We start from the raw sequence: 27,263 nt of genomic DNA, 5'->3' as shown, positions 1-27,263 counted from the left end.
GGTTGTTCGTCTTTGTCTCTTAGACTGAATATCAAATCTATTCTAAAGCTAATATACTGTAAAAAAGTCTTTTGAAGTTATCGCTTTGGATAGAGTTACTACATAATAATATATCACAATAGGAGTCGAACAAAAGTGACAGCACTGAAAAATAACACACTTATCAGTACTAGAATAACCAATATTAGCTAAAGGATGTTCCTCGTAATAACAAAGGATGGCGCAATGAAGCTATTTTTGTAAAAATGCAGGAGGCAATAGGAATAAATTGCATCATGTTTATTGTTTAACAAACTAACTAGAGTTTTATTAGTATAAATTGCTTTAAATAGTTACTAGATCTACATGTAAATTGAATGATAGGTGCCTTGCCACACTCAGCCGTCAACTTTTTATAGCAGTGAAAACGAACACTTAGGCTAACTTCCGTTCTCTTATTTCAAAAAGAAAGTTAGGAAAGGGGAAGAAGAAAGAATGTGAGCTTATTTGTTAATAAGTACATTTGTTAGTTTTAGAAAACCTGAAACAAAGTATTCGAGATTTGTGTGCCTGCATAACGCATGGGAAGATGACTAACAAAACTGTTAGTGGATTAGAATTGTTTAAATTGTGTCTCCGTACCAGCAACCATTTCTATTGCTAAAGTGGCTGACTGTTAAATCTGTTTTAAAGGTGTTGGGCTGTTCGGTGCTACAGCCTGCTTTTTAATCTAGAAGAGGATACCATAGTTTATGAGCCAATCTAGACAAGCGTGTTATAGCTTATGCTCCAATCTATACAAGGGTGTTATAGTTTATGCTCCAATCTAGACCTGGGTGTTATAGCCTATGCTCTAATCTAAACAAGGATGTTATAGCTTATGCTCAAACCTAGATCTGGGTGTTGCAGCCTACGCTCCAACATAAACAAAGATGTTATATTATATGCTCCAATCTAGGCAAGGGTGTTATAGCTTATTAGTAGAGCAGGAACATAAACTTATCTTTCAGCTTATTCCTTCCGAGGGTGGGCTACTCAAACAAAGATGTTTCATAGTCAGAAATTTATGCTGAATTCAATTATAATGTTTCTACACCTATGTGTTTGCACATTTCTGAGCTAGAGAGCACTTTCTAAATGGGAGGGGACAACTCCAAGTTTGCTTGGAAAACCTTACATATCAGACAAAGAAAACTATTTTATAATCTCGAAAGTTAGTAAATGCTTTTACATGTATTTGAGATTAGGTGAGTCAACTTTCAGCACTTCTTAACTCGTGCCAAGGATGCAGCAAGACTGCTTGTTTCACTGTCTTGATCAGTCTGTAAATGAAACCCTAGTCAGAGTGACTAAACTTCAATATGAGGCAGCTAAACAGTATTCAAACAGATGGTTGATATTGGAAGAAGAGAGCATTCAATGTGAAATTATTCAAAAAGTGCCAAGCATTGGGAACTTTGATGAGAGTTCAGACTCGTTATGTCATTATGCCTGTTATAAAAAGTATTGTAACAAACTTTTTATGGAAAGAGCTGAGAAAAGACACGAGAAGAGACAGAAGAATGTGATACAGCAGAAGAGGTGAAGCTAGATATCTATTACTTTACAAATTCATGATGATTACTCCATGATAATGGTACTTTGGTGGGAGAAAAAGAAAACATTTTTATGTTTGTCTGCACATTTTGTGAGCAGCAAAACTAACTCTTTGCAGTTTACATGACGTGTTATAGCTACAATTTGGGCGTAAATGTATAGATAAATTACATGTATGATCCTTCCTTGGTTTTTTGCATATGACCACACAAACTATGCTAGATATGGCACGCTGTACTATGCAGAAATGACTAATCTGAAAGTATCGCAGATCAAGGCGTATGAGGCTCTTATGAAGAAGGGGTATTTTACTTATCAATCACGACATCACTGTCCATTCCGCTCTATCGCTTGTGATCAATCTATTGAGCAAACAGTTAAAAGAGACTCAAAGTCTCACGGTGGAATCATAGAGTTTACCAGGAAGTCATTGGCCTCTCAACGCTGGACTCCATCTCACCAGGAACGAACAGCTGTACATACAGGCATGAAGAAGATGCCAGTGCTTAGTGATTCGGATGCAGCAAGTTATGAGATGCGTGAAAAGGCATGGAAGGCTGATGAGGAAATGAGGGAAGTCATGAAAGACTCATAACAGCAAGAATAAATCCGTTTGCGTTTCAAACCACCAAGCTAGTACGTATTACCAGTGGTGCAAAAGCCTCTATTGAAGTGAAGTAGGATCTTGAAATGGCAAATGTGATAGGAGAGAAACAGCTTTCAGAATTTGTTCAGAAGAGATTAAGCACCGAAGAGATTGATTTCAATGCATCTATCAAGTCAAACAAGCTCAAAACCTTCACCACATTACCATCAGCTAAGAAATCAAAATAAAAAGTCCTAGAGTGTTCACACAGATTGTTTGATAATTTGGAAGTGATCAGCCAACAGCGTAACTTGGATTTGAGAAAAGTGTTATCATTCTCTCTTGGCAACATATCAGCTGGTCCCTGGCTAACTGTGATGGCTCTATATTGAAGACTGCTAAGTTGGCTCTGATGGCTGCTGTTGAGAAAGATGTTGCTGATCAACCATCAATTTATGTTAACCAGGATCAGCTACCAGTCTTTGACGCGGTTGTGGTTGATGCTATAGCCAAAATTCAGACCCTGACACTCCTCCAGCGTTTGCAACGAATAGTTAGTATTGGAAGCTTGTATCACACATGTGGCGTGGATTTTGTTTGTGACACATACCCTGATATCAGCATTAAGGGAGGTGAGAGAAGTCATAGAAGTGTGAGAGGAAGGCAGAAGGTTGCTGTGTTTAGTCCGAACTAATCATTGCCAAAATGGTTTGAATTTTTAGCAGATGGCTCAAACAAGACTGCCCTAGTGAAATTTTTGAAGGATACATGATGCAAGTCAACTGTGAAGCAGAAACTTGTAACAGCTTTTTCTCAAGAATGCCACATGATCAGCTATGACCTTGATGAATCAATCGCTGTAAGCCAAATAAATAATTTGACATCAGACCACGAGGAGGCAGATACGGGCATGTTACACTTAGCGCAAAGATAATGGAAGACAAACCCAGCTCAAAAGTTCTAATGAAGTGCCAGGACACAGATGTTTTCCTAAGCTGTCTATCTCTAGTGGATGAGCTGCTATCACAGAAACTCATTTACTGCTGTGGTAAGAAGAAGCAGTTGAGATATGTAATCATAGGCTGTCTGTCTATCGTCTTCACAACTGAACGATGCAAAGCACTGCTCGGGCTCCATGCTCTAAGTGGATCCGACAGTGTAAGCGCATTCTATTCCAAAGGGAAGATAACTTTCTTCAAGCTGCTAAAGAACAATCCTGAATTCTGTAACACACTGAAATCATTGGGAACAGATTTTGAAGTTGATGGTGCAATATGAGAACCTATTGAGACATTCATATGCAGATTATATGGTGAGGAGACAAATCACATCAATGAAGCACGGAATAAGATCTTCTGCTCACCGTCTTGCACATCACAATCAAACCTACCACCCATACTAGATGAGTTAAATCTCCATATACCTAGGACTGCTTACCAGGCCACGATTTGGAGAAGAGCCAAGCAAATCATCATCAATGCCCCATCCCCCGGCAACATGGATGGTTTATGGAAGGTGGAAAGCTTAAAGCTATATGGATGACAGAACAACCAGCGCCTCCTGATGTGTTCATGGACACGTTTTGTCGATGCAAAACTAGATGCCAGTCTTGTCGCTTTCAGTGCAACAACACAGATCTCAAGGGTACGGACATGTGCAGATGCAGCAGCAATAGAAATAAAGATGGAGATAAAAGTAGTAATGCAGAAGACTCAGATGACTGCGAATTAGAAGGTTATTATTCGAGAGGTATTGTAACCAAAAGTGTGCTTCATGTTTGATTAGAATACATGTGTCATACCGTATAAAAGACTGACTAATTGCGATTTCACTTGCATAATAAAGTACACGGTTCAACATAATAAGCATTAATGATGAATATATGTATACTAAAATATCATATATACATGGTCTTAGTCTCTAAAAATACTTTTCATTTTGTTTTGTAGATCTGTAATGATATAGGAGTTGTGGAATAGCAAGGACAAACTGTAACGCTGCTACAATATCAACAAAACTGGAAATACATAATATTATATAATACACTTGTAATATTATTCTAATATTTGAATAATAAATCATTTAGTGTTATTAGAATTGATTTCAACTTAGGTTATTGCTAATTATTTAGTATTTATATGCCATTTTCATTTTCACTTTGTTGGCAGAAGCACATAAAACATTACAGACATTTGTTTAATTAAAATAATATATTAATTATATTGCTCAAAAATGAACAATCTGAAAGGTGTAGAAACCAGATATTTGAAATCAGCTCAAAATTCTGATCTAGGTACCACTCTTATCACATAGCCCACCTTCAAAAGGAATAAATCACTTTTTTTGACAGCTTTTTGATGCCTTCCTGCTCTACTATATGCTTCAATCTAGACAAGGGTGTTATAGTTCATGCCTTAATCTAAAATTAGGTGTCTATAGCCTAAACAACAAAAATTACAAATTAGTGTTGTAGCGTATTATTTAATCTAGATTAAAGTAGAATAGCCCATAATCCAATCTAGAAAGGGCGCTAAAGCTTATATTCCTATATAAAATAGAGTGCTGTGGCACATTTTCCTATATAAAATTGGGTGCCATAGCCAAAGCTCTATAATGCAGAATAGAGTGGTATTATTAGCCTATGCTCCTAGAAAAGACTGATGTGGCTTATGTTCTAATCTAAGATTAGTATGATATAAACTCATAGGATAGTCAGCACTGGCTTCAAACAGTGAAAGTAGTTCAATTGAATGTTAATAGGATCAAGTGTACCTGTTAGTAATAACCAAATATCCTCTTGAGGTTTGTCTTCTCCTGCTTTAGTGCTTCTACCCAAATTTTACATCTAAATGACTACTGAGAAGGGTTAACCAGTAAAGAGAAACAAGATTATGCATAATTTCTCAAGGTTGATTTTAAATTTATTTAAATAAAACAAAGTAATTTCACCCTACACTCACGCGGAATCAAAATGAATTATTTAAAACATCAGGTTCTTAGGCTAAAATAGAGAAACGCGAGAGTTAGTTCTATATTATCTATCAAGTTGATTTAGTGTGTTCTGGTGATGAGCTCTCTGCTTGCTACAAACATATTCCTAACGATCATCACTAGCTGAGTCATGAGTGCTGCCATCGAAAGATGATGTCATCGGGATTACTAGGGTTTCCTGGCTTGCTTTGTCAAAAGATCTGTAAAGAAAGTTTTTGTCAGTAGTGCAACTGTCTGGTAACAGCGATTTTCTTTTTTCAAAAACAGCTTCTGCCAAGCTTAGTTTTTTTATCTTTTTTGCTGCTTTCTCTCTGTTTGCTGCTTTCTCTCTGTTTGCTGCTAGCTCGCCATCTACTAGAGCCCGAAATTTAGAATTGTCAAAAGACCTCTGAACGCTTGAGCTAGTCGTTTCAGTTAATCGGTGAATCAAACTGCTAGTAGCCTCACTTTCGGGTTGACATGCCAAAACCTCTGATGTCATCAATTTTTCCTTCCTGTCGACTGAGTTTAACAATGCAGAAACCTCTGGTGTCATCGATTGTTCCTTCCTGTCGACTGAGCTTAACAAATTGTCAAATACTCCGACTGTAGAGTCGTCAAAATCAAACTCATCAAAATCATCAAATCTCACACAAGTTTTCACATTTAAGTTTGTCAAATCGTGTGCAAGGGCTGTGAGGTGTTCACTTTCCTTCTGTGAGATGATTCTCATTGCTCGAATGAAGCACATCTAGAACACATATAAGTATGATAAAAACATCTTTGGTAGAACGAGTTATAATACAATCAATTGTAATCAGAAATAAAAATAACTATGAATATTATTTTTATTTCTGATTTCTGACTACTACCTTAAACAGGCATTTTCTTTTTCTCATGTACTCTCTTTCTCTCCGCAATGGTTTTAAGCCTACAAATTATCAAATCGAGACAATTGTAAAACACCAATAATAATGATTTTTTTTCCAAACTAATAAATGCCTCGGTCAAACAAATACAATCAGCACTATACTCCCTAAAGAGAAGTAAAACTCTGAAGTTCAACAATTGGAGTACCTAAACCAATCTAAAATCAGAAAATAATAAATGTGTCGGTGTAGAGATGCCTAAGCTTGTGTCAGCTGTTTTTACCTGACCAACAATTTGTCACTACTACCTTAAACAGGCATTCCATTTCCTCATGTACTTTCTTTCTCTCTCTTTCTCTCTGCAATGGTTTTAAGCCTACAAATTATCAAATTGAGACAATTTGAAAACACTTACCATTAGCTGAGGGTCTCGCAGAAGAACTTTTTCGGCCCGCTTCAATTTAGCATAACCTTGCGTTGAGTCGATTTGGTGTTTCTGTAGCTCTTCATAAACGTCCTTGACTGTAGTAAGAGTAGAAGGTGTATCATTATAGTTTTTTACATGGGTTGGCAGATGATTCCAGAATGTTCTAACTCCTGGTGTCTGTGTATTGTCTCCCTTGCTGTTAAATTGCGGGTCTTTACTTTTTTTTGAGCTTATCTTACCTCCCATCATAAGAGACAGAGACGGAGAGCAACCAGCTGTGAGAAGACACGTTCTGTAGCTTGATGTCACTATTTCTTCATCGCTAAGGAGCAAAAATCAATAATTGTATCAATTAAGATGCCCCTACAGGGAATCTATCACTACCTTTTCAATTCCCATTAAATGGCCTATTAAAGATTACATCTCTTTAAGAGCTCCTAAATAATGAATGCAAAGCTTTTTAATCTATTGAATATCATTAAACTTTTATTAAATTATAACAATGTTTCCAACATTTACATGTACATAATTCTCTAAGAAACACAAAAAATTATATCTGAAGCAGTAAATACTAAATAGAAAGAATATAAGTTTTGTTACAAACTTTGTAAATAAAAAATATTGACAGAGTAATAAGTGCAGTGTGTTGGCTTGTAGGTCTTACCTATATAGCGGTCTTCATAAAGCATGCTATCTCGTACATATAATTATAGTTGCATTAGAAACGCAAACGGCTGTATGGAACAGAGTTGAAATCACGAGTGGTTGTTATTCAGCTAGCTGTCATATATGTTTCTGTTTGCTCACACCGGCATGCATAATTTATATCCTACAATCTTGTGATTGGGTAACATTTTCAATGCTAACACTTACATCAATATATGCATGAAAATGTAGGCTCTGTATTTGTTAAGTTGTATTACATTACGCCCATTTATGGGTAACTCTGAAACATCAATCCCTTTTAACTAAAGGCATGCCTCAGTCTGTCAGCAACAGAAATCAATGGCAAAACTTTTAAAAACAAAATGTTACATCAGCATAATTGACAAGAAAACTTGAGTCGTGTTTGGGCCATGCGACTACAGGCATTGCCTAATCAAACAAGTTTTGAGGTTGTCCGTTTCAAATAATTTTTGTAGCAGTCTGGAATTGCTCCTGGTGGTCCTAAAACCTTTAGACTTATTACACTGAGTAACTCGAGTTGGTATTTTTATGCAATAAGCATTTTCTCTCTATAAGACAGGTCCACGTAAGTGTATAGCAACAAAGCAGTAAAACAGCAATTGTTCCAATTCTTTTATATGCATGCAATGCTTCGAATAAAAAAATGCTTCCGGTTGTTAGCATTGTATCTTCATTTGTGTCTTCACCATCATTAAATGTTCTTCCATGGTTCATCTGTTCTCAACCATATCAAGATCATATCAAGATTGCATTGACCATATCAAGGTCATATGAAGATCATATCACGATCATATCAAGATCACACAGAGACCATATCAAGATTATATCAAGACCACATAGACCATATCAAGACCACATAAACCATATCAAAATCATATTAAGTTCACATCAAGATCATATCAAGGTCATATCAATATCATATCAAGATCGTATCAAGATCATATCAAGGTCATATCAATATCATATCAAGATCATATCAAGATCATATCAAGATCATATCAAGATCATATCAAGATCATGTCAAGATCACATCAAGATCATATCAAGATCATATCAAGATCACATCAAGATCATATCAAGATCATATCAAGATTATATCAAGATCACACAGAGACCATATCAAGATCATATTGAGAAGTGAACGCAAATTTTGATATGGCTGCATTTATAAAATGAGCGTCAAAGTCTGATTGCTACGTATTGTAGGCCACAATAGCTGGCAGCGGACTTGACAGACTATCAGTAAGTAAATGAGAACCTACACACTGAGGGCTGTCGATAGCTGTTGATAGCTGCCAATAGCTGCCGACGGTCAGAGCGACAAATGAATGCTGTTCAATTTTCACAAGGATCTACAAGCAAAATATTTTCAACACGTTGTACAGTTCAAGGTCAGCACGAGATCGTTGCCATGGTTTTGCTGCTTATGTGAGAACTATGCTTAGTAGCTTTAGTGCCTTGTTCAGTACAGCCATTGTCAAATCAACCTTGACATTATGTACCAGTTTAGCCATTCGATTATCAACAGTAAGGCTTTATGAGAGTACATGCATTAGAGTGTAACACCATAATGTTAGTACATGCATCAGAGTGTAATATCATAATGTTAGTACATGCATCAGAGTGTAATACCATAACGTTTTCCTGAGTGAAATTGTAGCCAGTTCTATGGCCAATGTGAAAACCATCCATATTAAAGTCATATAATAACTTGCTATGGCAATATAATCTCTAACAAAAATATTTGCTCAAACCTGAATGATAAAATTTTATTATATGATATGTACTGTAAATTATATGTAGTCTTATAATAATGTAATCTACTTTGTTGTACTGTAATAATCTCTGTGAAAACTGAAAACTGTTGCATGCTGCCCATAATAAAGTCACTATCGGCATGTTTGACTTTTTCTAAATAATTTTATTGCTCAGGTTAATTAGCTAAAAATATTCAGAAGTCAGTTTATCTTAGGAGTGCATGGAGATTGAAGAAAGTCTTTAAAAAATGTTCTAGTGATCCTGTGACCTTAGTGAGTTGTCGGTTTAAAAAAAACCTTTTTTGCCATATAATAATGCAACACAATGCAAGGAGTTTGGCCTGCTGGCAGCTCGCTGGCCTTGACCCCCTGTCTTAAAAGATATTCATCAAAGGGGAACAAATATTGGCAAGTGACCCTGCAATACAAAGAAATGGTCAGCATACAGAGGTATAACCTAGGATATGAACTGCCTTCTTGAGCTTCTATTGATTGTAACAAAATCTTGAATTTAGCATAATCCTAATGAAAAAATGGTTTTAGGTAAATTTTATATATAAAGTGTAAATATAAATTTTATATAACATATAAAAAAGCACTTTTTGAAGATGATGAAAATGTATATAGATAATACTAATTTCGTTTGTTCATTCTTCTAAGCATTGTTATTGTTATTATTATTGTTAGTATTACCATTGTTATTATTATTGCATTTTCAAGGATAATCCGTAGAGTCAACAGGAAGTCTGAATTGAAACCATTACTTTGGCCTAAACTCTATACATAGAGGTAATCAAGAAATGATCATGTAGATATAATGGGCTGTTCATTTTTCGAACTTTTCACTCTTGCCTCAGTCCTAGCAGTCGCAACAAAGTTGCGTCAACCAACTTCTGAGTTAATCATTGATGCGAAGAGCTGGCCCTGGAAATGTAACCTTGAATGTAGCTTAGCCCTTGACAGAAGCCTCAAATTATCGCAGTAGCCTGTTATGACGGTATGGTCAAACAGCTAAAGCAATGAATAACTAAGGCTATAATCTCGAGCAGATACCATGTTTAATAGCATTATAATAAAATCTCCGCTGCTTGTGTGAAGCGCTTGCTAACAACCATATTTTTTGACAACGAATTGATTTGCACCAGTTATATGTTCAAAGCTGTCATAACCCATGCGGTTACATGGTAGCAACCTTCTGTCAACAAAAACGCATGCTGGATAAGTACCCCAGTATCTTAATAACACCAGTCTTGTTTCAAATGAGCAATATGATTGCTTATTTCGACACTTCATGACAAGTGCTCGTTTGATCTGATATTTGCACTAGAAATTCCCTTCTCAGCTATATAGATTCTGTTGCATAATGTTATCTAGAGTAAATAGCAGGTCCTTCTTCAGCAACCTGTAATGGCATGCCAGCAACTGGGAACAGTCATTACATTTATCACACCCTCTAGCACCTGTTTTATCGAGATTTCGCTATCTTTTACCACACTTTCTTACACACATTTGTTCAACCATTTAATGGTACCTACGAACAAGTATTGTTCAAGAATTTTCTAACATCTGATATGTAGACAATGCTTCCTCAAATTAAAACCTACCCAAAAAGGAGCAGAGATGTGAAAAATATTCAGGAATGGATTGAAAAATTTAAGGTAAGATATTAACTGATGGTGTAGAGCTCTATGACTGTAGCATGTTTTAGAACATGTAAAGAACTTTTTCAACTTTTTTTCCGTATATATAGTGATTATCAAAATTTCTCAGTTGATAGTTAAAACTTACTAAAAATGATGCATTCTAGGTATGCCCATATTTAAACAGTTACATAAAAACATGAGAAATCTTCCATAGAGCCTTGTTTATCTGAAAGATCTTTGAGGTCAATTTTGAAATTGGAACATTTTTAGCGCGTTATTATGCAGTCAAATCAAAAAGGCTGAAGTTCTCACCTGATTGAATAAAATTAGCAGAGTATCATATGACTTACCTTTATGTAGCAGCTCGTATCCATCAGCTATTGCTTGTAAGTATACAGAGCCTCAAGCCTGCAGAAGGCAGTGTTTTGTTTTGTAGAGAAACAAGCCAGAGTACAACTCTACCTCGCAATGCATCTTTTACTCACATGAGAGTAACAAGCATCTCTTATACGACAGCAATAGTTTTCCTAAGCCACGGATCTCCAGGTTTGCCAGTTTAAGCTAAAACATAGGATAGCTAACAAGCGATATTTTAGTATATATCAAAATTTATTCAATGCAAATATTGCCAGTTTTGTGTCTAGAATGAAAGTAATTAATGTTTTTTATGCTTAGAGCTTTCTTAATTTCCTAGTCAGCACCCTTTGTTAGTTTCCTAGTGAGTACCCTTTGTTAGTTTCCTAGTGAGTACCCTTTGTTAGTTTCCTAGTGAGTACCCTTTGTTAGTTTCCTAGTCAGTACCCTTTGTTAGTTTCCTAGTCAGTACCCTTTGTTAGTTTCCTAGTCAGTACCCTTTGTTAGTTTCCTAGTAAGTACCCTTTGTTAGTTTCTTAGTCAGTACCCTTTGTTAGTTTCCTAGTCAGTGCCCTTTGTTAGTTTCCTAGTCAGTACCCTTTGTTAGTTTCCTAGTCAGTACCCTTTGTTAGTTTCCTAGTGAGTACCCTTTGTTAGTTTCCTATTCAGTACCCTTTGTTAGTTTCCTAGTCAGTACCCTTTGTTAGTTTCCTATTCAGTACCCTTTGTTAGTTCCGTAGTCAGTACCCATTCTTAGTTTCCTAGTCAGTACCCTTTGTTAGTTTCCTATTCAGTACCCTTTGTTAGTTCCGTAGTCAGTACCCATTCTTAGTTTCCTAGTCAGTATACATCGTCAGTTCTCTCGTCACACCTTTTGCTGTGCCCTAGTCATGTTGGTTTTATAACGACTGACGACAACGACTGGTTTTATGCAAACTGACATAATCTCTGGCAGTGCAGTTGCTCACCTATTCAGCTGGCTCAGAGGCCAGAATGAGCTTAATGTCAAGACAGTCCATTGCTGTCATTTGCAAACAAATCATGATATCTCTAGAATGTAGTCTCTACATATAGGCATGTTTTAACGCTTTTGTTGTTTTTTCAAACTTTCTGAACTTTAAAATTGCTGCGAAAATTTTATCTGGTCAAGTTAATCATACAGACTGAGCATAAAACACTAGTATATTACTGTACTAGTATAAACACTAGTGCTGCGTGAGCGCGTAAAGGGAAGCATAAGTGTGAAATTTGTGACTCTTATCAGCACCCGCCAAGGATATAAATTATACTGTCAATGACTGGCTACTTCAGTCTAGACTTTAAAGCAAGTGTTCATGGAAAGGGGTGTTGGCTGATTCCTTAGCAACCAAATATATTCAATCGCTCTCTTTTTAATAATACTGGTGTTGGTTGCATGTGTATATTAGCTAATGCTGCTACATCTATGCATTCCGAGAAATCTTCAATTATCCTTTAAATTGAATTTTTAATGATCTGTGAATTATTCAATAATTCAGTTTGAAATATTGTATTTTATTCAATAAAATACAATATTATCGAATAAGAATTCTTGAATAATTCACAGAAAAAATCAATAAACGAACTGGCTTACCAACTCTCATAACTTTGTATGATGCAAAAAGTGAGCACATCGCAGCATGGTTAGCCAATGAGGTGTGAGTGATGGAGAAGTGCTTCAAACCAACTCTGAACGCTAAACCTAGTTGCAATGTCAAGAATCTTTTTAGCTACTCCTCAGTAGGTTATGGTAATATAAAATTTCCATCTTGCTTGCAGCGACCAATACTGGCATCAGCTGCTGGACAAAACAGAGAACCAAAAAAAATCGAAAGACAATAGAGGAGATCGCAGCAAGGATAGGTCTATTCGTCAGATATTGGCCAAGCAAAAACGATTTATAGTCGATTTTCAAAACTCATTAGAGAAGAGACGTCAGTTCTTGGAGCCAAATGGTACCAAAAAAGTAAGAGCCAAGATGGGTGGTGGTCATAGCCGGAAGGTTCTAGAACATAGAGTATCAAACACAGAGATAATTGTACATAGCCATCAGACTTGCGCCACAAACAGCTCTTATCCAATGGAGCATGAATCAAGAATCAAACCTCATCCAGTTACTCACAAACATGTGGCGCCCATCCAACTACCCAAGTTGGTTCTACCACCGAATTCACTTGAGCGCCCACAAAGGAACCTTCCCAGGATCTTTCTTACCCCAAAAACGCAACAACGAGTTGAAAGCTGGGTGAACAGCATTCCGGTCGAAGAGATCTCGATCACCTAACTAGAGTAGCGTTAAAAAATTACATTTTACTATTTCTATGTTTTGATATGATTTGATGTAAAATATTTGCAAGGCAAATCGGTTGGAAACAGGCAAGGTATTTTAATGATACACTTGACAACCTGTGCATATCACGAATATTGACAGACTGTAATAATGTAATAATCAGCATTCGTGCTTCGATGCTGAAGTTCGACATATTGAACTCGCACAAGGGACCTTATCTACAGCAATTTTGATCTGTATGTGCATTCCATTAAGTTGGAGCCATTGAGCATTTCAGGCTCACCAGTAAGAGAGAACAGAATAACAGCATTGTGTAGAGCCATTTAGATTTAGACTTCGTCGGACATTCACCTCATTTCGATTAACCAATATATATTGCTTATTGCTCATCCGTAAGACAATTTGAACTGTGTCCAATAAAACGGCTAATACAACAGTGCAGACGATGACTATTGGCTCCGTAGGCAACATGTAAATCCACAGAGAGTTGGCTCACATAGACTTACATTCAGTGCACCTAATGAACCGAAGGAGAGAGTTCTTTTACAAGAGGAAATTTCAATTACCTGTAGTACTATACTGACGCTGCAAACACTGAGCTCCAGACCAAAGATGTCTGTTCCTAGCAATACAGACAATTCAACATACACAGTATATGATAATGCACTTGTATTAGGGAATATAGTCTTGATTCCTTTGTGGCCATATAATGTTTCAAGTTTACAAATTGAAATGTAACATGGTATTGATTTGGCAATGTCCGTATCTGATACATATCAGTTAATATTTAAATTTAGCATATTTACATCCATTAAAGATTTACAGAAAATATCACGAGCGTCAAACTTTAGAGTAAACTATTGACAAAGTGAATATTAAAGTAAAGAATGTGTGCTGCCACACGTGCAAACGATGCATGAGCTCTAACAGAAGCTGAGAAGAAACTAAGATTGAGTGGTAACTGTAAGATGACATTGACATTGTGGCCTAATAAGGCAAAAATATAATACAATATGAATGCCTGTACAGCCATATCTTATCAGTACGCGTGTTCAATGAACCGAAACTGCAGGATAATACACATGTATTGCGTGTCCACCACTAATATAAAAAAGTGATATTTCTATTATCTTTGCTATGTACACAGATGGCAGTAGCTTAGGGCGAGATACCTCCACCTTCAACCGCATCAGGTAGGTACTTGTAGCAGTGCAGCAGCTGCTTTCAAAATGTCTTCCGTTTTAAATCTCCAATTCTTAACATCTTTTGAAACTGAGCACCAGACCTCTCCATGTCTTGGTTCGGCCTTAGTGCACCTCATCAGGATTTCTGCCTGCTGTTCCTAATCAAGTAACATTTAAATGCCACAAATAGAATACAACAACATGAAAAATTTCACAGACGGAAGATGATGTGCAAACATTGAACTAAACAGAGAGATAATTTATAAACACTAGATTAAACGGAGAGAAAACAATGTATAAACACATATAAAGAGAAGACAATATACATGCATTAAAATACAAAGGGAGCAGGTAATATGCAGTAATACATATACGTATATAAGCTAGATTAAGCAGAGAGATGACATTAGATAAATATTGATATCAACAAAGAAAAGATAATATTTAAACAATTACTTGAACAGAGGAAAAATTTTGTAATCCCACTTTCAAGTTGAGAAAAGACAATGTATATCCTAACATAAACAGAGAGCAGACAATATATAAAGGCTTAATTCAACAAATAACAAATACTTAATTCAGCAGAAAAAAACAATATTTCTAACCAGTAGCAAACACAAATTATTACTAAAACTATGAATAGAATTGAAGCAGGCGTACCTCTGTGCCATGTAACATTTCAAACTTGTAAAAAAAGGCCCAAGCATCTCCAAGACTTGAGTCAATCTTGACTGTGCGTGTAAACCAGCTTCTTGCCTTGTCAATCTTCCTGTCACTCCAAAACAACCTGCAGTATAGACATGAGCCTGTAGTAGATACAAACCAACCGTCTAGACTTGAATAAATATTAAATCTGTTGCCTGATGTGCAGTCAAATCTCAAAATAAGGAGTTAATCCATTCCGAGACTGCCTTCGCGTGTCAAAACCGTCGATTCCAGATTTGTGCTCTTCGCATAATTTTCACTTTCTTCCTCGTGATAATTATTTGACAGCTTTAGAGATTTTGGAAAGAGTTGATTTCTTACTGTCTTAATTATAAGCAAGCATTACCTTATTCTTTTTGTCATCACTACCATCAGTAGCGCTAGTCAAAAACTAAAAGGAAAGAAGGTACGAAGGACTGTTTAGTATTAATCGAACACGGTAGAACCTAACTATGTGAAGTAGAGGTGCGTGCATATGTATTGATTTATAAAAACTGCAATGTTTCGAAACACTTTGGATGTCATGTTACAAATTACTTTAGATGTCTAGTCAAATATTTGCTACAACTTTACGTTGTGAGTAAAAAAACGAGCACGTTCCGGTGATTGTCAAGGTTTGACTGCACAAGCACGTTGGTTTAGCAGGTGTGGATGGTAAAGTAATATATTATCTAATAGCAATTAGATTAAGTAGACAACTACTATACCATGTGGTGGGCGAGATACAACTGTTCTGATATAACAGTATAACAGAACACATAAGGGAGATGTTGTTCTAATGGCTCCACACTATTCATTAGAACTCTAATGTTATAATTGTGGCGAAGAGTAACACATGAAAAACTAAACTAACACCTCATAGACCAGCCCTTACTCTTACTTTGCAACTGCCAGCATAACATGAGGATCGTGTTCACATTTTTTAAGAGCGTCGAGGGATTTCGTTCTTCTCTGAGGCTTGGCTTCTAGGAATATAGCCTCAGACCAGAGAGGTCCTGATGTACCACACTCCTGCAAAGCTACAACCCAAAATGTTCAACACAAACATTGATGTTATATTTTTAAAATGTATTATGTACAGCGACATTAATAGGAGGAAGTCATGTTATACATAATTATATATATATTAATTTATTTATATGTAATTAGTCGCTTCACAAACGATTTGCTCACCTTTAGCCATCTGATTTTGAGCTATAACTTTATTACCAGCTCTGACTTCAAGGCGAACTGACTCGAGCCAAAGTAAAGGGTTTTGCGGATTGCGCAGACGAGCCTTCTCGAGAATAGAGCGAGCTTTGGTCAGCTGTTTCTGAGATTCCTCCAGTCGAGACCAGAGTGTCCAGAGCGGAATAGCCTGAGAACATTTTTTAGTAGCCTGACTGTAAGCATCTCTGGCTTCTTTAACGTTACCTGTAGTACATTGATCCACATTTTCATTAGAGCCGCGAATAATTTAAAAGGTCTTTTTGTAAAATACTATACTGAAACAAACAAAAGCTAAAGCAGAAGATAAAGGCAGACTTACTGAGACACTCCTCGATCTGTCCCTTCATCATCCAGAGCTTAGGATAATCATCAAAATGCTTCAGTCCCTCCTCTAAGAGAGCCTTTGCCGTGTCTATGTCTCCGAGGCACCACTCAAGCTTGACTGACTTCATGAAGACTCTCGCTGTCGGAGCATTACCTCGCGCCTACACATAGAACAGCATCGCCTCGCTGCCTTAAATTATATCACCATTGCAACGAGCCTCTTACAAGACCTAACAGGCTACAGCAGTTAAACAGAGATCTGCAACCCACCCATAAAGAGCCAAATCCTAAAGACACCTTTGTTGGTCTTTGTGTGCCCAAAAAAAGATGGTTGACGAGAGTATTCCGTCTTGACCATTCACCTCTTGCGTTGATGACTAACGGAATGGAAATTCAGTTCAACCGAAAGAACACTTGAACACTCTCAAATACTAGCATTGTTACTAAAGAAACCTGACCTGATCGATACTAGTAACAATATTCAAGAGATAGGACTGCCTATAAACACCCAAAGGTTCAACTATCACAAATCCTACAGGTACTTAAAGACCAGGAAACATCTTAATCTGCTACTAGATTTACTTAAATACATGGTCATACTCTCACCTTATGCTAGAGATACCTTAGGACAAGGGCATATTCTTAACTTCTGCTAGAGGTACTTAAAGACAAGGTCATATTCTTATCTTATGCTAGAGGTACTTAAAGACAAGGTCATATTCTCATAGGTCTATATTGTTATAGGTCTTATAGGTCAATATTCTTACCAGGTATATATTCCATAGGTCTCATTTTCTGCAGTAGTTTCTGATCTTTTGCAGCTATTTTTCACATGATCACCCTCTCTATGAATTCCTAAGATTGCCTACTTTTCCTGGAGTTAATTTATAACTAATCTGTGCATCGCTATGCTTCCTAAGGAAGTGTACTAAATTCTATAAAGATACACTGCCTAAAGAACAGTTCTACCAGTTCCGATCACTTCTACAAGGACATGTTACCTTTTGCTGGTTCCCATCACTTCTACAAGGATACGCTACCTTTGGCTGGTTCCTAACACTTCTAAACGGATACACTACCTTCTCCCAGTTCATATCACTTCTACACAGATACGCTACCCCCCGATTTCTATCACTTCTACGCGCTTACGCTACCTTCGACTGGTTCCTATCTTCTGCAGCAGGTTCTCATATTTTGGATGAGCTAGCTTACCTTCTGAAGGAGTTTTCTTGCTCGCACAAACTCATTATTCTCTGACTCAAGTTTAACAGCGGCTAGCCAAATCTCCTCACTATTACCATTGGCTTGAAAAGCAAGGGAGAGAATCCTACGCGCTGCTGGCACATCTCCCTGCGGCAGCAACAGGCACATCAAGGAGGAAGAGAATGCAGGGCCTTTCATATGGCATAATAAAACTAAAGACATTAGATACAAGTAAAGCTGGCTATTAGATGGCTTCATGTGAGTTTGTAAATGTATTTAAGTAAATGGACTACATCTTCATTTCCTGCAAATCTCCCATTAATGAACTTACAGCTAGCCACTTAGACTTGGCGCCCATAAGCCATAAGACCTCCGCTTTAGGGCAATGCTTAACAGCCCGCTGCAACAGCTCTTCGAGAGATTCCCTGTCTCCATGATCTTTCTCAAAATGAGCAGCGTCTATCCAGATAGATTTCTTCTCAGGGTACATGCTGAGAGCGTGTTCATAAATAGCTCTTGAGCACTGTATAGCTCCGTGGCTGGCACACTGTAACACAAAGTCTTAAAATAGCGAGTGCAAAAGAGCTTGAGCGTTGCGATGTGAGCAGTCCGAGAACTTCGAGCAGCTCCTCAGTATGCAGCTGCTATGTCTCATTTTCTATAAGATACATTCTAACATTGCGAGTTGCAACATAAATACAGAGCTGGTAGCTGGAGAGTTGGTACCACTTGAAGGCTCGCTATGGCTTCCTCAACTTTAAGTTACACTATATTGGGCTGCTCACAAGCCAAGCAAATACTTTGTTTTAATACAAAAACCATCATTAAATACAATCTGCATCAACTTCCTTCACTTTCATGCCATGTTTCATGCACTGGTGAAGCTCCTGTCATTCAACACCTAATAAGACAACATAAGTCTAGAAAGTGTAGGACTAGGATAATGAGACACTCACAGCGTCAGCATCATCTATCCAAGTCCTGATGCGGTCCTCCTCCTCCACTCCTGTACCTATGACAGACTTTATGATAGCTTTACATGTAGCAGGACTGCCCGCCTTCTCACAATCCTCTGCATCCTCTATCCACTCCTCTCGTTTTATGTCTACCATGTTCGCCTTTAGTGATGTCAGCGCTGGTAAAAACAACTAAATCCTAAACACTATAAATGATAATGACACTGTTGCTGCCAAAGTTACGAAAAATTGCCCAACCTCCGCTGATCATTATTATACCATTAACAAAGCATCTGTTTTGAATAGCCTAAGTTTTAGTACATGACGCTGTTGATCCGCAAGTTTGTGTCATTCACACGATGGAAATGACAAAAAACCCACAAAGTGAGTTTTGCTGCTCGGAAATTTTCATCGAATGTTTCATGCTTGCGAACGATGGAAACGTCACTTGCGAATGGGAGAAAAAACGCTGGGCAAACTATTCCATTTTAAACATTTTCCACACTTGAGTCATTCTTATTTCAACTTGAACATGTGCTACTAAGTGAGACAAGAGTACCCCAATACAAGCTGTAACATAGAATTCTATATACTTTTTTAACAAAGTGGTCCATTGAAACACTTATGGAAAATAACTCCATGTGCGCACAATTCCAAATCTGCATCATTCGCGCACTGGAAACAACATGATAGTGTGCCCATCAACATTTCCAGCTCACAGCTAATTTAAAAAATCATTCAATAGGAATAGAACATACCTCTGTCCACAATCTTATCCACCATAGTAATATTGCCATGCGCTTCTTCCAGCTTCGCTGCAGTTATCCAAATATGTCTGTCAGAAGGAATACTCTCTCTCGCCCTGTTCAGGACCCGCCTAGCATTCTCATAATTTTCCAACCTAGCCAGAGCAAGCCAGAGCTCCACACTGGTCGGACAGCACTCAACCGCCCGACTCAACATCACCTTGGCGTCTTCTGGAGTCTCTATGTCAACAGCTGCCTTCCACAACCGCACCTGTCAATTAAAGGGGATTAGATAGTTAACCAGAAGAGAGAAATGAGCCAATAAAATAAGGGCCAGTAGGTCAGCAGCAGAGAATAGAGGATTAATGACAATGCTAGTTAATGTATTCGGAACACACTGAAAGTACCCTAGAGTAAGAGCTATTATTTGAGTTAAAAATTAACAACATGTATCTTATAAATCTTATAATAGGTCACCTAATCCCGTCATAATTGAATTTATTCCATTATAACCTCATCAGGTGATCGTAATTGATCCTGATAGCTATAAGTGGGTTTGTGGGGTCGCAAGTTCCATGGCAACTAATGTATGTTCATTTTAGGTAGCGCTGCAAAAGGTGCTCATATCAACTATGAACTTTGGTAATTAAAAATATATGCATCCACGCAAGCTTCACAAAAGGTCTATGTAGTGTTTATAAAATCGTATGCAGACTAAATTTATAATAAAATCACCAACAATGTAAAAAAATTTTATTGGCTAGTAAATTTGTAAGGCTATTTAAAAATTTAACTTTAAGATTTATGAAAAAGAGAAGTATTTATAGAGTTACACTGTTTAAGTGCTGAGAAGTCTCTATAAACATGCGCATGGTACACTTCAAAATAGAGAAAAAAAATCATTATTTAAAAGTATATTAAAATAGTTCTTCATAAGAAACGCGTAAAACGATTACATAATTATTATAGAATGCTCTCCTCTCCAAGGAATAACAATGATTATCATTTCAGTTTAATTTATCATTAATTTTAAATATTTGTCATGAGTTACATAAGGCCACAGTATTAAAACAGCAACCAATCATGATCTTAAATATGAATGTTAAAACACTTTCCATATTTCCTATGAACTATTCCTACATGCTTTCAAGTCTCCAGCATGAAGTTCTGCAATTAGATGCACTTACAGAATTGGGAATGCTTTCTAGAGCTTTCCGAAAGACTCTACGCTTGTACTTGACCTCCACTTCAACATCAGAAGCCTTGATCCATAGTCTGACTGAAGAAGGAAGGTGGCGTACAGCTTGTGCTACGACAGCCTTAGCCTGGTCTGCGGGCTACAATATACATCATTACTCACAAAGAATCCATTAATCTACTGATAGACTATCTAGCGACACTCGCTAGATGGACCCTGTGAAAGGGTTAAATTTTTTTTCTCAATATTTCAACAAAGTGTTTGCAAAATACGATACCAACTTTTATTTGAACACACCATCTAATGAAATGCCGTTCTAAGGGGAGGGTTGAAAAATAGAGCGCCATGACGTTCAAATAAAGGTGTTATGGTATATATGTATTGGCTATTGTGTTCAAATTGCGGTGTTACTCGTCTCTATTATGCTGATCTCTTTGCAAATACAAACACCATAATCACACTCGCTTGATCCAGACGTTTTAACCGGGATCAAGTTTTGTCAATTTTAATCTTGAAACATCCTGTCAGTCAGATCACCTCAAACATCAAAAACAATTGCAAATGATAGAAAAATACCAATACTTTCTGATAAAATCTACTAAAATATTCTGGAAGTTCATGTTTAGGCAGTTGGTTAGGGCTGTAAAGAGGTGTATCATGTATGTATCATGCAGACCATGAGTCGCACTGCCTCCAGCCACACATCCTCAGACTTAGTGCAGTGTTCTGTGCCCTTCATTATAAGATTTCTAGCCGCTTGCAGTTTACCAGTGAGCTCCTCGAGTCGAGCTGATGCAATCCATGCAGGGGCGTGTGAGGGATTCGTTTCTCGCACAGATTTGAGTAAAGTGCGGCCTTTCTTCACGTCACTAAAATATTGTGCGGTATAATTCTTTAGGCAAATCGGTTTATCCTATGGATTATGACGTCTAAAATGGTATGACAGTGAAAATATCTCTATGCACTGATTTACTAGCTGGAAACTACAAAAATTACACTGATATAGAGAAAGGACTAGATCATAGAGCAATGATGAGTGCTAAGGCCTACTTTATGTCCCCTCCGTAGGTCGGTATCATAGACTGCAGGTCAGTCAGGTAGCCCTTTGGATCAACGACAGTTTGTCCTGAGACTGAGTCTGATACCTACAGAGTAACAGAGAAATCATGGGTGCATGATCAGAGGTGCTCAATAACTTACACAAATAAACTCAAGTTTTAATCAGAGCGACTAGTGATAAAATGATGTAAGCGGCTCATAGACTAGACAAGTATTACCCTTTGGCAATGTTGTACTCATATACACATATAGATCCAGCCTAAGAATAGGTAGTTAATAGACTGAGATCCAAATAACCTGAGAGACTGCGACTGTGTTAAATTTGAGACTGAGAGATATTTGCTGTCTCAAATTTAACACAGTCACAGTCTCTCAGGTTATTTGGAAAAAATAAAAAATATGTCTAAAATGCTGTCTAAAATACTCAGGTCACCTCTCCAATCTACCTGACCGTCCATCGCAGTAGTACTTCCCCAGAAAATCGACTAAACCTTGTACCAAACACCAACACCTTGTTAATCCACACTATAGAACAGCATTATGCAAAAAGAGCTTCTTCTTTCAATACACACAATTTACTTGACTATTCATTATTTTTTGTCTTTCATGGTCTAACTTACTTTGTATGGCATTTACTGGTGCAAACAAAGCTCATATCTATCCAAACAATATAAGACAATAGCAAACAAACGTACCTGAGAGAGTTTAATGTCCATGAGAGAGTTTCTCGCCTGCCCAATCTTCTTCATATCGATATCGCTTGGAGTTGAAAGTCCGCTGGTTTCAAGTCCTCCAATCAACTGCTCCTTGACATCGACAGCATTGTTCATCTCTCCGACAGATACAGCCTTTGATAGGAAAGAGTCTGACATGGCTGAATATTTTTCCTTGCGAGGTTTTCTCTGCTTTTTGTTGCGAGCATCACCAACCTCGGGAATGGCATCCCACTCCGCCTCCGACACCGTGTCCAACTTCCTCTAATCAAACATAACATATAAATCTCACTTGTCTCACCTCACCAGCTAAAAGTTCAGGGAAATAACTACGCGGCTTATCATTTCAATGCGTGTGAATACCTTTAAATCTGAAAATTGCTGCTGAATTTTTGGTCTTTCTTGGCGAAACTTTTCAACTTCCTCTTTGAACTTCTGTTCTCTTCGTTCCTTACGCTTCTCATCCATCCTCTGATCGATGGCATCATATATCATGTCAGCCTCTTCATCATCCTTCTCATACGGATCTTTGGCGCAAATGCTGCCTCCGTACCCGGTGAACTACACATAGAACGGGATGAGGTCAACAAAAATAAAATCTAATTTAATTTAATAAAAATCGTCCCAAATGATTACTTTTCTCTTTCACCTCATCATAGTTGGCATCATTGAGATCCTCCTCTTGCTCTTCCTCCTTTGGCTTTCCTGGCTTGAAGTATGGATGTCTATCATCCCTGAACCCAGAAAATATTAATAAAAAATAAATATTCACCACCTTGACACCTTCTAACGCGAAAACCTGGTGATTTCAAAAACAGAAAATGGATTTGCGACGTGTTAGACAGTTACACAGGAATTATGAAGAAAACTTACGTGACATCAGTAGCCTCCCGAGCGGGTCCAATATCCGATCGTGTAGTGAAGCCGGTAGCTCTATGTAAAAGAAGATAAAAAGTTACGTTAGGTTGAGGGAAAGCTTAAGACTAGATACATTGTGTGTTTGAGCAAAAGGTCCACTCGATGGTCAAGCTATGAACATGTTCATACACAGGTAGTCATGCCACCATGTCTCACATGACTGATAGTTAATGAATACCCCTAGCCTGATTCTCTGTATTAATTTTAATACAATGTTATTAATCTTTGCCATTAATGTACTCTTGTTCTGTGCTCCATTATTTCACCCTTTGTCCAGAAGTCTAACTTGGAGATTCTATTTGAAGTCCATCTGGTGGCATATCATTCAGGATTCTAATTTAGACTGCACGGTGTGTGTTAAATATGCCAACAACAAAATCTCCATTAAAGGGAATTTAGCTGCACTTTTTAGTGGATTCATTTAGGCTTTTTAGCTCAGACTCAGAGGCATATATAAAACATGCATACGATTATAAATTTTATTGTTTTATTACAGCGGAATTGCCAAACTGTATTAATATCAATAAACAGTTGAACAACCTATTTTTTGTTCTGTTACTAAAACATTGACCATCATGCAAGATGTTGGACCAATACAAATTATTAAAAAACATTAGGGCACATACATAGCATGGAGTTATTACATCTTTGTATTGTATAGTACACTTACTCTAAAGCATAACAAATTTTAATTTTCTTAGTGCAATATTTCCAAGTGCTAGGTTAGCCTATACAAACCAAAGAGTAGATGATTTTAACCATGTTATTGACTTAAAAAGCAAAAATAAATAAAGAAGCAAAATAAGGATTTGATACCTTTAGAGATGATAATAAATTTTCTGAAAGGAATTAACTTCTTACAGGTATGCTAGTCATTGTACTCAAAATAAGGAAACTGCAGATGAAGTGTAAAGAAGTTAAAATTTACTAAAACGTAGTTTTGCCAAAGCTTTTTGTTTTACCAAAACTTGACCCCAAAAAGTTTGATTTGCAAGTACAACAATCCTTGGTTGAATCGACTTTACTATCTATTTCAGGTAAACTAGTATTGTGTTTGAAACCTAAATGGTTCTTGTGTTGCTGATTCAGAGATATCAAATTGTGATTAATGTAGGCTCCAAGTCCAAAGTATATTTTCCAACATTGTCTAACAAAAAAGAGAAAAACAATTTTCTTCGACTGGAACAAATTTCAATGACCTTATAATGACATAGATTAGCAAATGAATTGCAGCATGATTTAAACAAGGTTTGGCTATTCGCTTAGTGAATTAAACAGGAACAGTAAGCAGACATTCCTACAGACTAGCGCATTCAACTAATCAGATATATTGAAAGGCGTGACTCCACAATAATACATTTGTAGTGTGTAGTTTAGTTGTATTGATACACACGTATATTCATATGCATTGTATTTGAATTGTACTACTTTAGCCCAGCCATCTACTACGAATAAGTAACCTTGCAGTAGTTGACAATCTGTCTCACAAGTTGTAAGTCTATACTATACTAGATCATCTACAATCCATCTGTGTTAAGGTAGTTTAGGGTCTTCAAGATATTACACATGTTTTAAAGTACATGAAAAGCAGTAATGGGTAAGGTACAGACCTTAAGAGGGCACCAAAGGTAATTGGAGAAAGCTTAATGGCGAGAATGGAAAGCGATTTTTGACAAAATACCAGTTAATAGTTGAACTACTAGTAGGTATCAAGGATGTAGATAAGCCACAAAACTAGGAATTACTTCACTGTCAAAAACTTGTTGAAGGCTCTACTAAAATCTAGCATTAGCGCATCAGTCAACTCGCTTGGTTTGTTGAGTTTTGTAAACTGAGACAATATTGACAGACTTCATACCATTTGTTGGGGAAGTATACTAGCAGATATAGGTGCTATATATGCCACAAAACAAAATTTTTGGGAAGCTATCAAATGCCAAGTTTCTTCTAAGATTTTAGTCTTGATGTGCGGTAAAAATTTCTTATTCTCAATTTCACCAAAGGTTTGAAACTCAGTGTTTTCAAAGGGTGAATGATTAATAGCTGGAGAGAGTTATGATCTCGAATGAAAAGCAACTAAGAATTTCTGCAAGCTTTGCGGTTTCTTTAATGTCATATTCAATTATCTCTCTTTAGGCTTAATAGTCAACTTTCAACAATTAACTCTCCTTCATACCTCCATATTTTTCACCTAAACATGTAAACAGGTTGAAATCTCCTGCTCATGGTCTTTCCTCCTAAGTTATAGAAAAAGAAAAACCATTCTTCATGGGTGAGTACTAATTAGAAAGATATAGTGAGAACTAAGCAAAATAAAACGCAAATATATAGGTACGCTTTTAAAACTAACTTTCAGAAGCAAATATAACTAATAGGTAATGAATGACAAGCCATACGTCAATTGAGCTACGAAATGTTTGCATCCTGTAAGATATTCAATTTTTTGCAAATTGCATGAAGCTTCTGACTGTTCCACTCAGGCCTGCCAACCCAATAGTGGGGCAATGCTTGAGATTTGGTTTTGGGGCAATTGATTTTGGGCCACAGAATTTCTCTCCTGATGAGAATTCTTTCAAACGAGGAAAGACTCTAAATACTATCATCAGCATATGACGAAATAACAAACAATAGAACTTTAACTACAATGCACACAAGATCTGCGAAGAGAGGAGAACCTGCCTCAATATATGCCTCTAAACAGTTGTACTACAACAGCTTTCTACCCAGAAGTATCCGAGACCTAAAAATAGGGCAGTAATCTCATGATGCCCAAATCCTAAAATAAATGATTTCAAATAAATTTTGTAATTAAAACAGCTAAATGCTGGAATATTGATAGTGCATAAAGTATTCATAACTAAATCTATCAACAATGAGGCACTCAAAACCCTTATACCACTAGGTAGTTTTTTAGAGTGTTCTAAATTATCTGAGGTAAGATCTGAGGTAAGATGTATCAATGGTAGTACATATAAAATTGTGGAAATTCGGGCAAAAAGCTCACGCATTTCTCACTCATTTTTATTTTTTCTTTGGTGTGATTGCGTGAGTCTCACGCCCAATGCGTGAGAGTTGGCAGGCCTGGTTCCACTATACAATGGTGTAGTGGCAAGCTTAATTTTAGTAGTCATGCTGGGAGACCTTTGGATTACCTATATCTCTATAAACCTACCCTCTTCCTAAACCCGGGACATATCCTAATGGAGCATTCAATCCAATGAAAGCTTTCTTCTTTTTACTAACAAATGATTGTTGTACCCCAGACATGGTCACTCTTTGCGTGTACACATAAGCGAGAAGGATAGAAGCGGTCGCCTAACTAATCGCTGGAATTCGTCGGACTTTCGTTCTTTCAATCAACCTTGACACGGCATGAGAAATATGAAAACATGTACGTACACTGTAAATCATTTGGGTTCTCGAACTAAGTAAAATGTAAATTTCCTGTTTATAAGTTGTTCTTCGTTTGTAACCTGTTCATGAGCAATATTGGTAATTTTCGTATCACTCACGGCGTAATAGTGTCATGCTAACTCTCTCTAATTTTTACACACTACACTTGTTTCCTAAATCATACAAATTGCTAGATGAAGTATAGTTATGTGGAATTGGAATGGGTCATCTAGATAGATTGTGTGATTTGTGTCAAAAGTGTAACGGCAAAAATCGGAAGAACCTGATTGAAAAGTTAAAATAGTATTTGGTAAACCTAAAATTAGCGCTTAGTATTATAAGCAAACATTTTGATTTGCTCGATCAATATTTTGGTAACTAAGGGTGCTATTAATCATCGGATCAGTTTTTAAATATGATCATTTTTGGGCATGCCGAGCTTATCTATGCAGAGTATCTAACTAGTAAGTAGGCTAGTA

At 37.0% G+C, this 27,263-nt stretch overlaps 2 protein-coding genes across 2 annotated transcripts in view; one reads left to right on the top strand and one right to left on the bottom strand.

The window, feature by feature from the left end:
* Positions 1 to 13,830: 13,830 nt before the first annotated feature.
* Positions 13,831 to 26,722, bottom strand: LOC137385558 (pre-mRNA-processing factor 6-like). Its single transcript, XM_068072042.1, has 17 exons — positions 26,564 to 26,722; positions 23,347 to 23,406; positions 23,123 to 23,207; positions 22,837 to 23,034; positions 22,456 to 22,737; positions 21,752 to 21,846; positions 21,378 to 21,570; positions 20,691 to 20,840; positions 19,516 to 19,774; positions 18,758 to 18,936; positions 18,133 to 18,348; positions 17,811 to 17,948; positions 16,594 to 16,759; positions 16,239 to 16,478; positions 15,946 to 16,084; positions 15,021 to 15,147; positions 13,831 to 14,518 (listed from the first exon to the last, which is right to left on the bottom strand). The coding sequence occupies exons 1-17, from the start codon at positions 26,656 to 26,658 to the stop codon at positions 14,366 to 14,368; spliced, it is 2,775 nt and encodes a 924-aa protein (XP_067928143.1). The 5' UTR covers positions 26,659 to 26,722; the 3' UTR covers positions 13,831 to 14,365.
* Positions 26,723 to 26,834: 112 nt separating this feature from the next.
* Positions 26,835 to 27,263, top strand: part of LOC137404594 (uncharacterized) — a 28,888-nt gene continuing 28,459 nt past the window's right edge. Inside the window, exon 1 of the mRNA XM_068090816.1 lies at positions 26,835 to 26,883. Coding sequence (XP_067946917.1) covers positions 26,871 to 26,883 — 13 coding nt within the window. The 5' untranslated portion in view covers positions 26,835 to 26,870. The remainder of the gene's footprint in view (positions 26,884 to 27,263) is intronic.

The sequence above is a fragment of the Watersipora subatra genome, chromosome 1 (assembly GCF_963576615.1).
Source record: "Watersipora subatra chromosome 1, tzWatSuba1.1, whole genome shotgun sequence".
NCBI lineage: Eukaryota > Metazoa > Bryozoa > Gymnolaemata > Cheilostomatida > Watersiporidae > Watersipora > Watersipora subatra.
The sequence above is the reverse complement of the archived record's forward strand: the minus strand, read 5'-3'. Positions and strand labels throughout refer to the sequence as shown.

Excerpts from the sequence above, each read along its gene's own strand:
- LOC137385558 (XM_068072042.1), bottom strand. The coding sequence starts at position 26,658 with ATGTCTGGGGTACAACAATCATTTGTTAGTAAAAAGAAGAAAGCTTTC. Across the intron at positions 22,738-22,836 it reads AGCAATTTTCAGATTTAAAG|AGGAAGTTGGACACGGTGTC; the intron begins GTATTCACACGC and ends ATGTTTGATTAG. Across the intron at positions 21,571-21,751 it reads ACCTACGGAGGGGACATAAA|TGACGTGAAGAAAGGCCGCA; the intron begins GTAGGCCTTAGC and ends ACAATATTTTAG.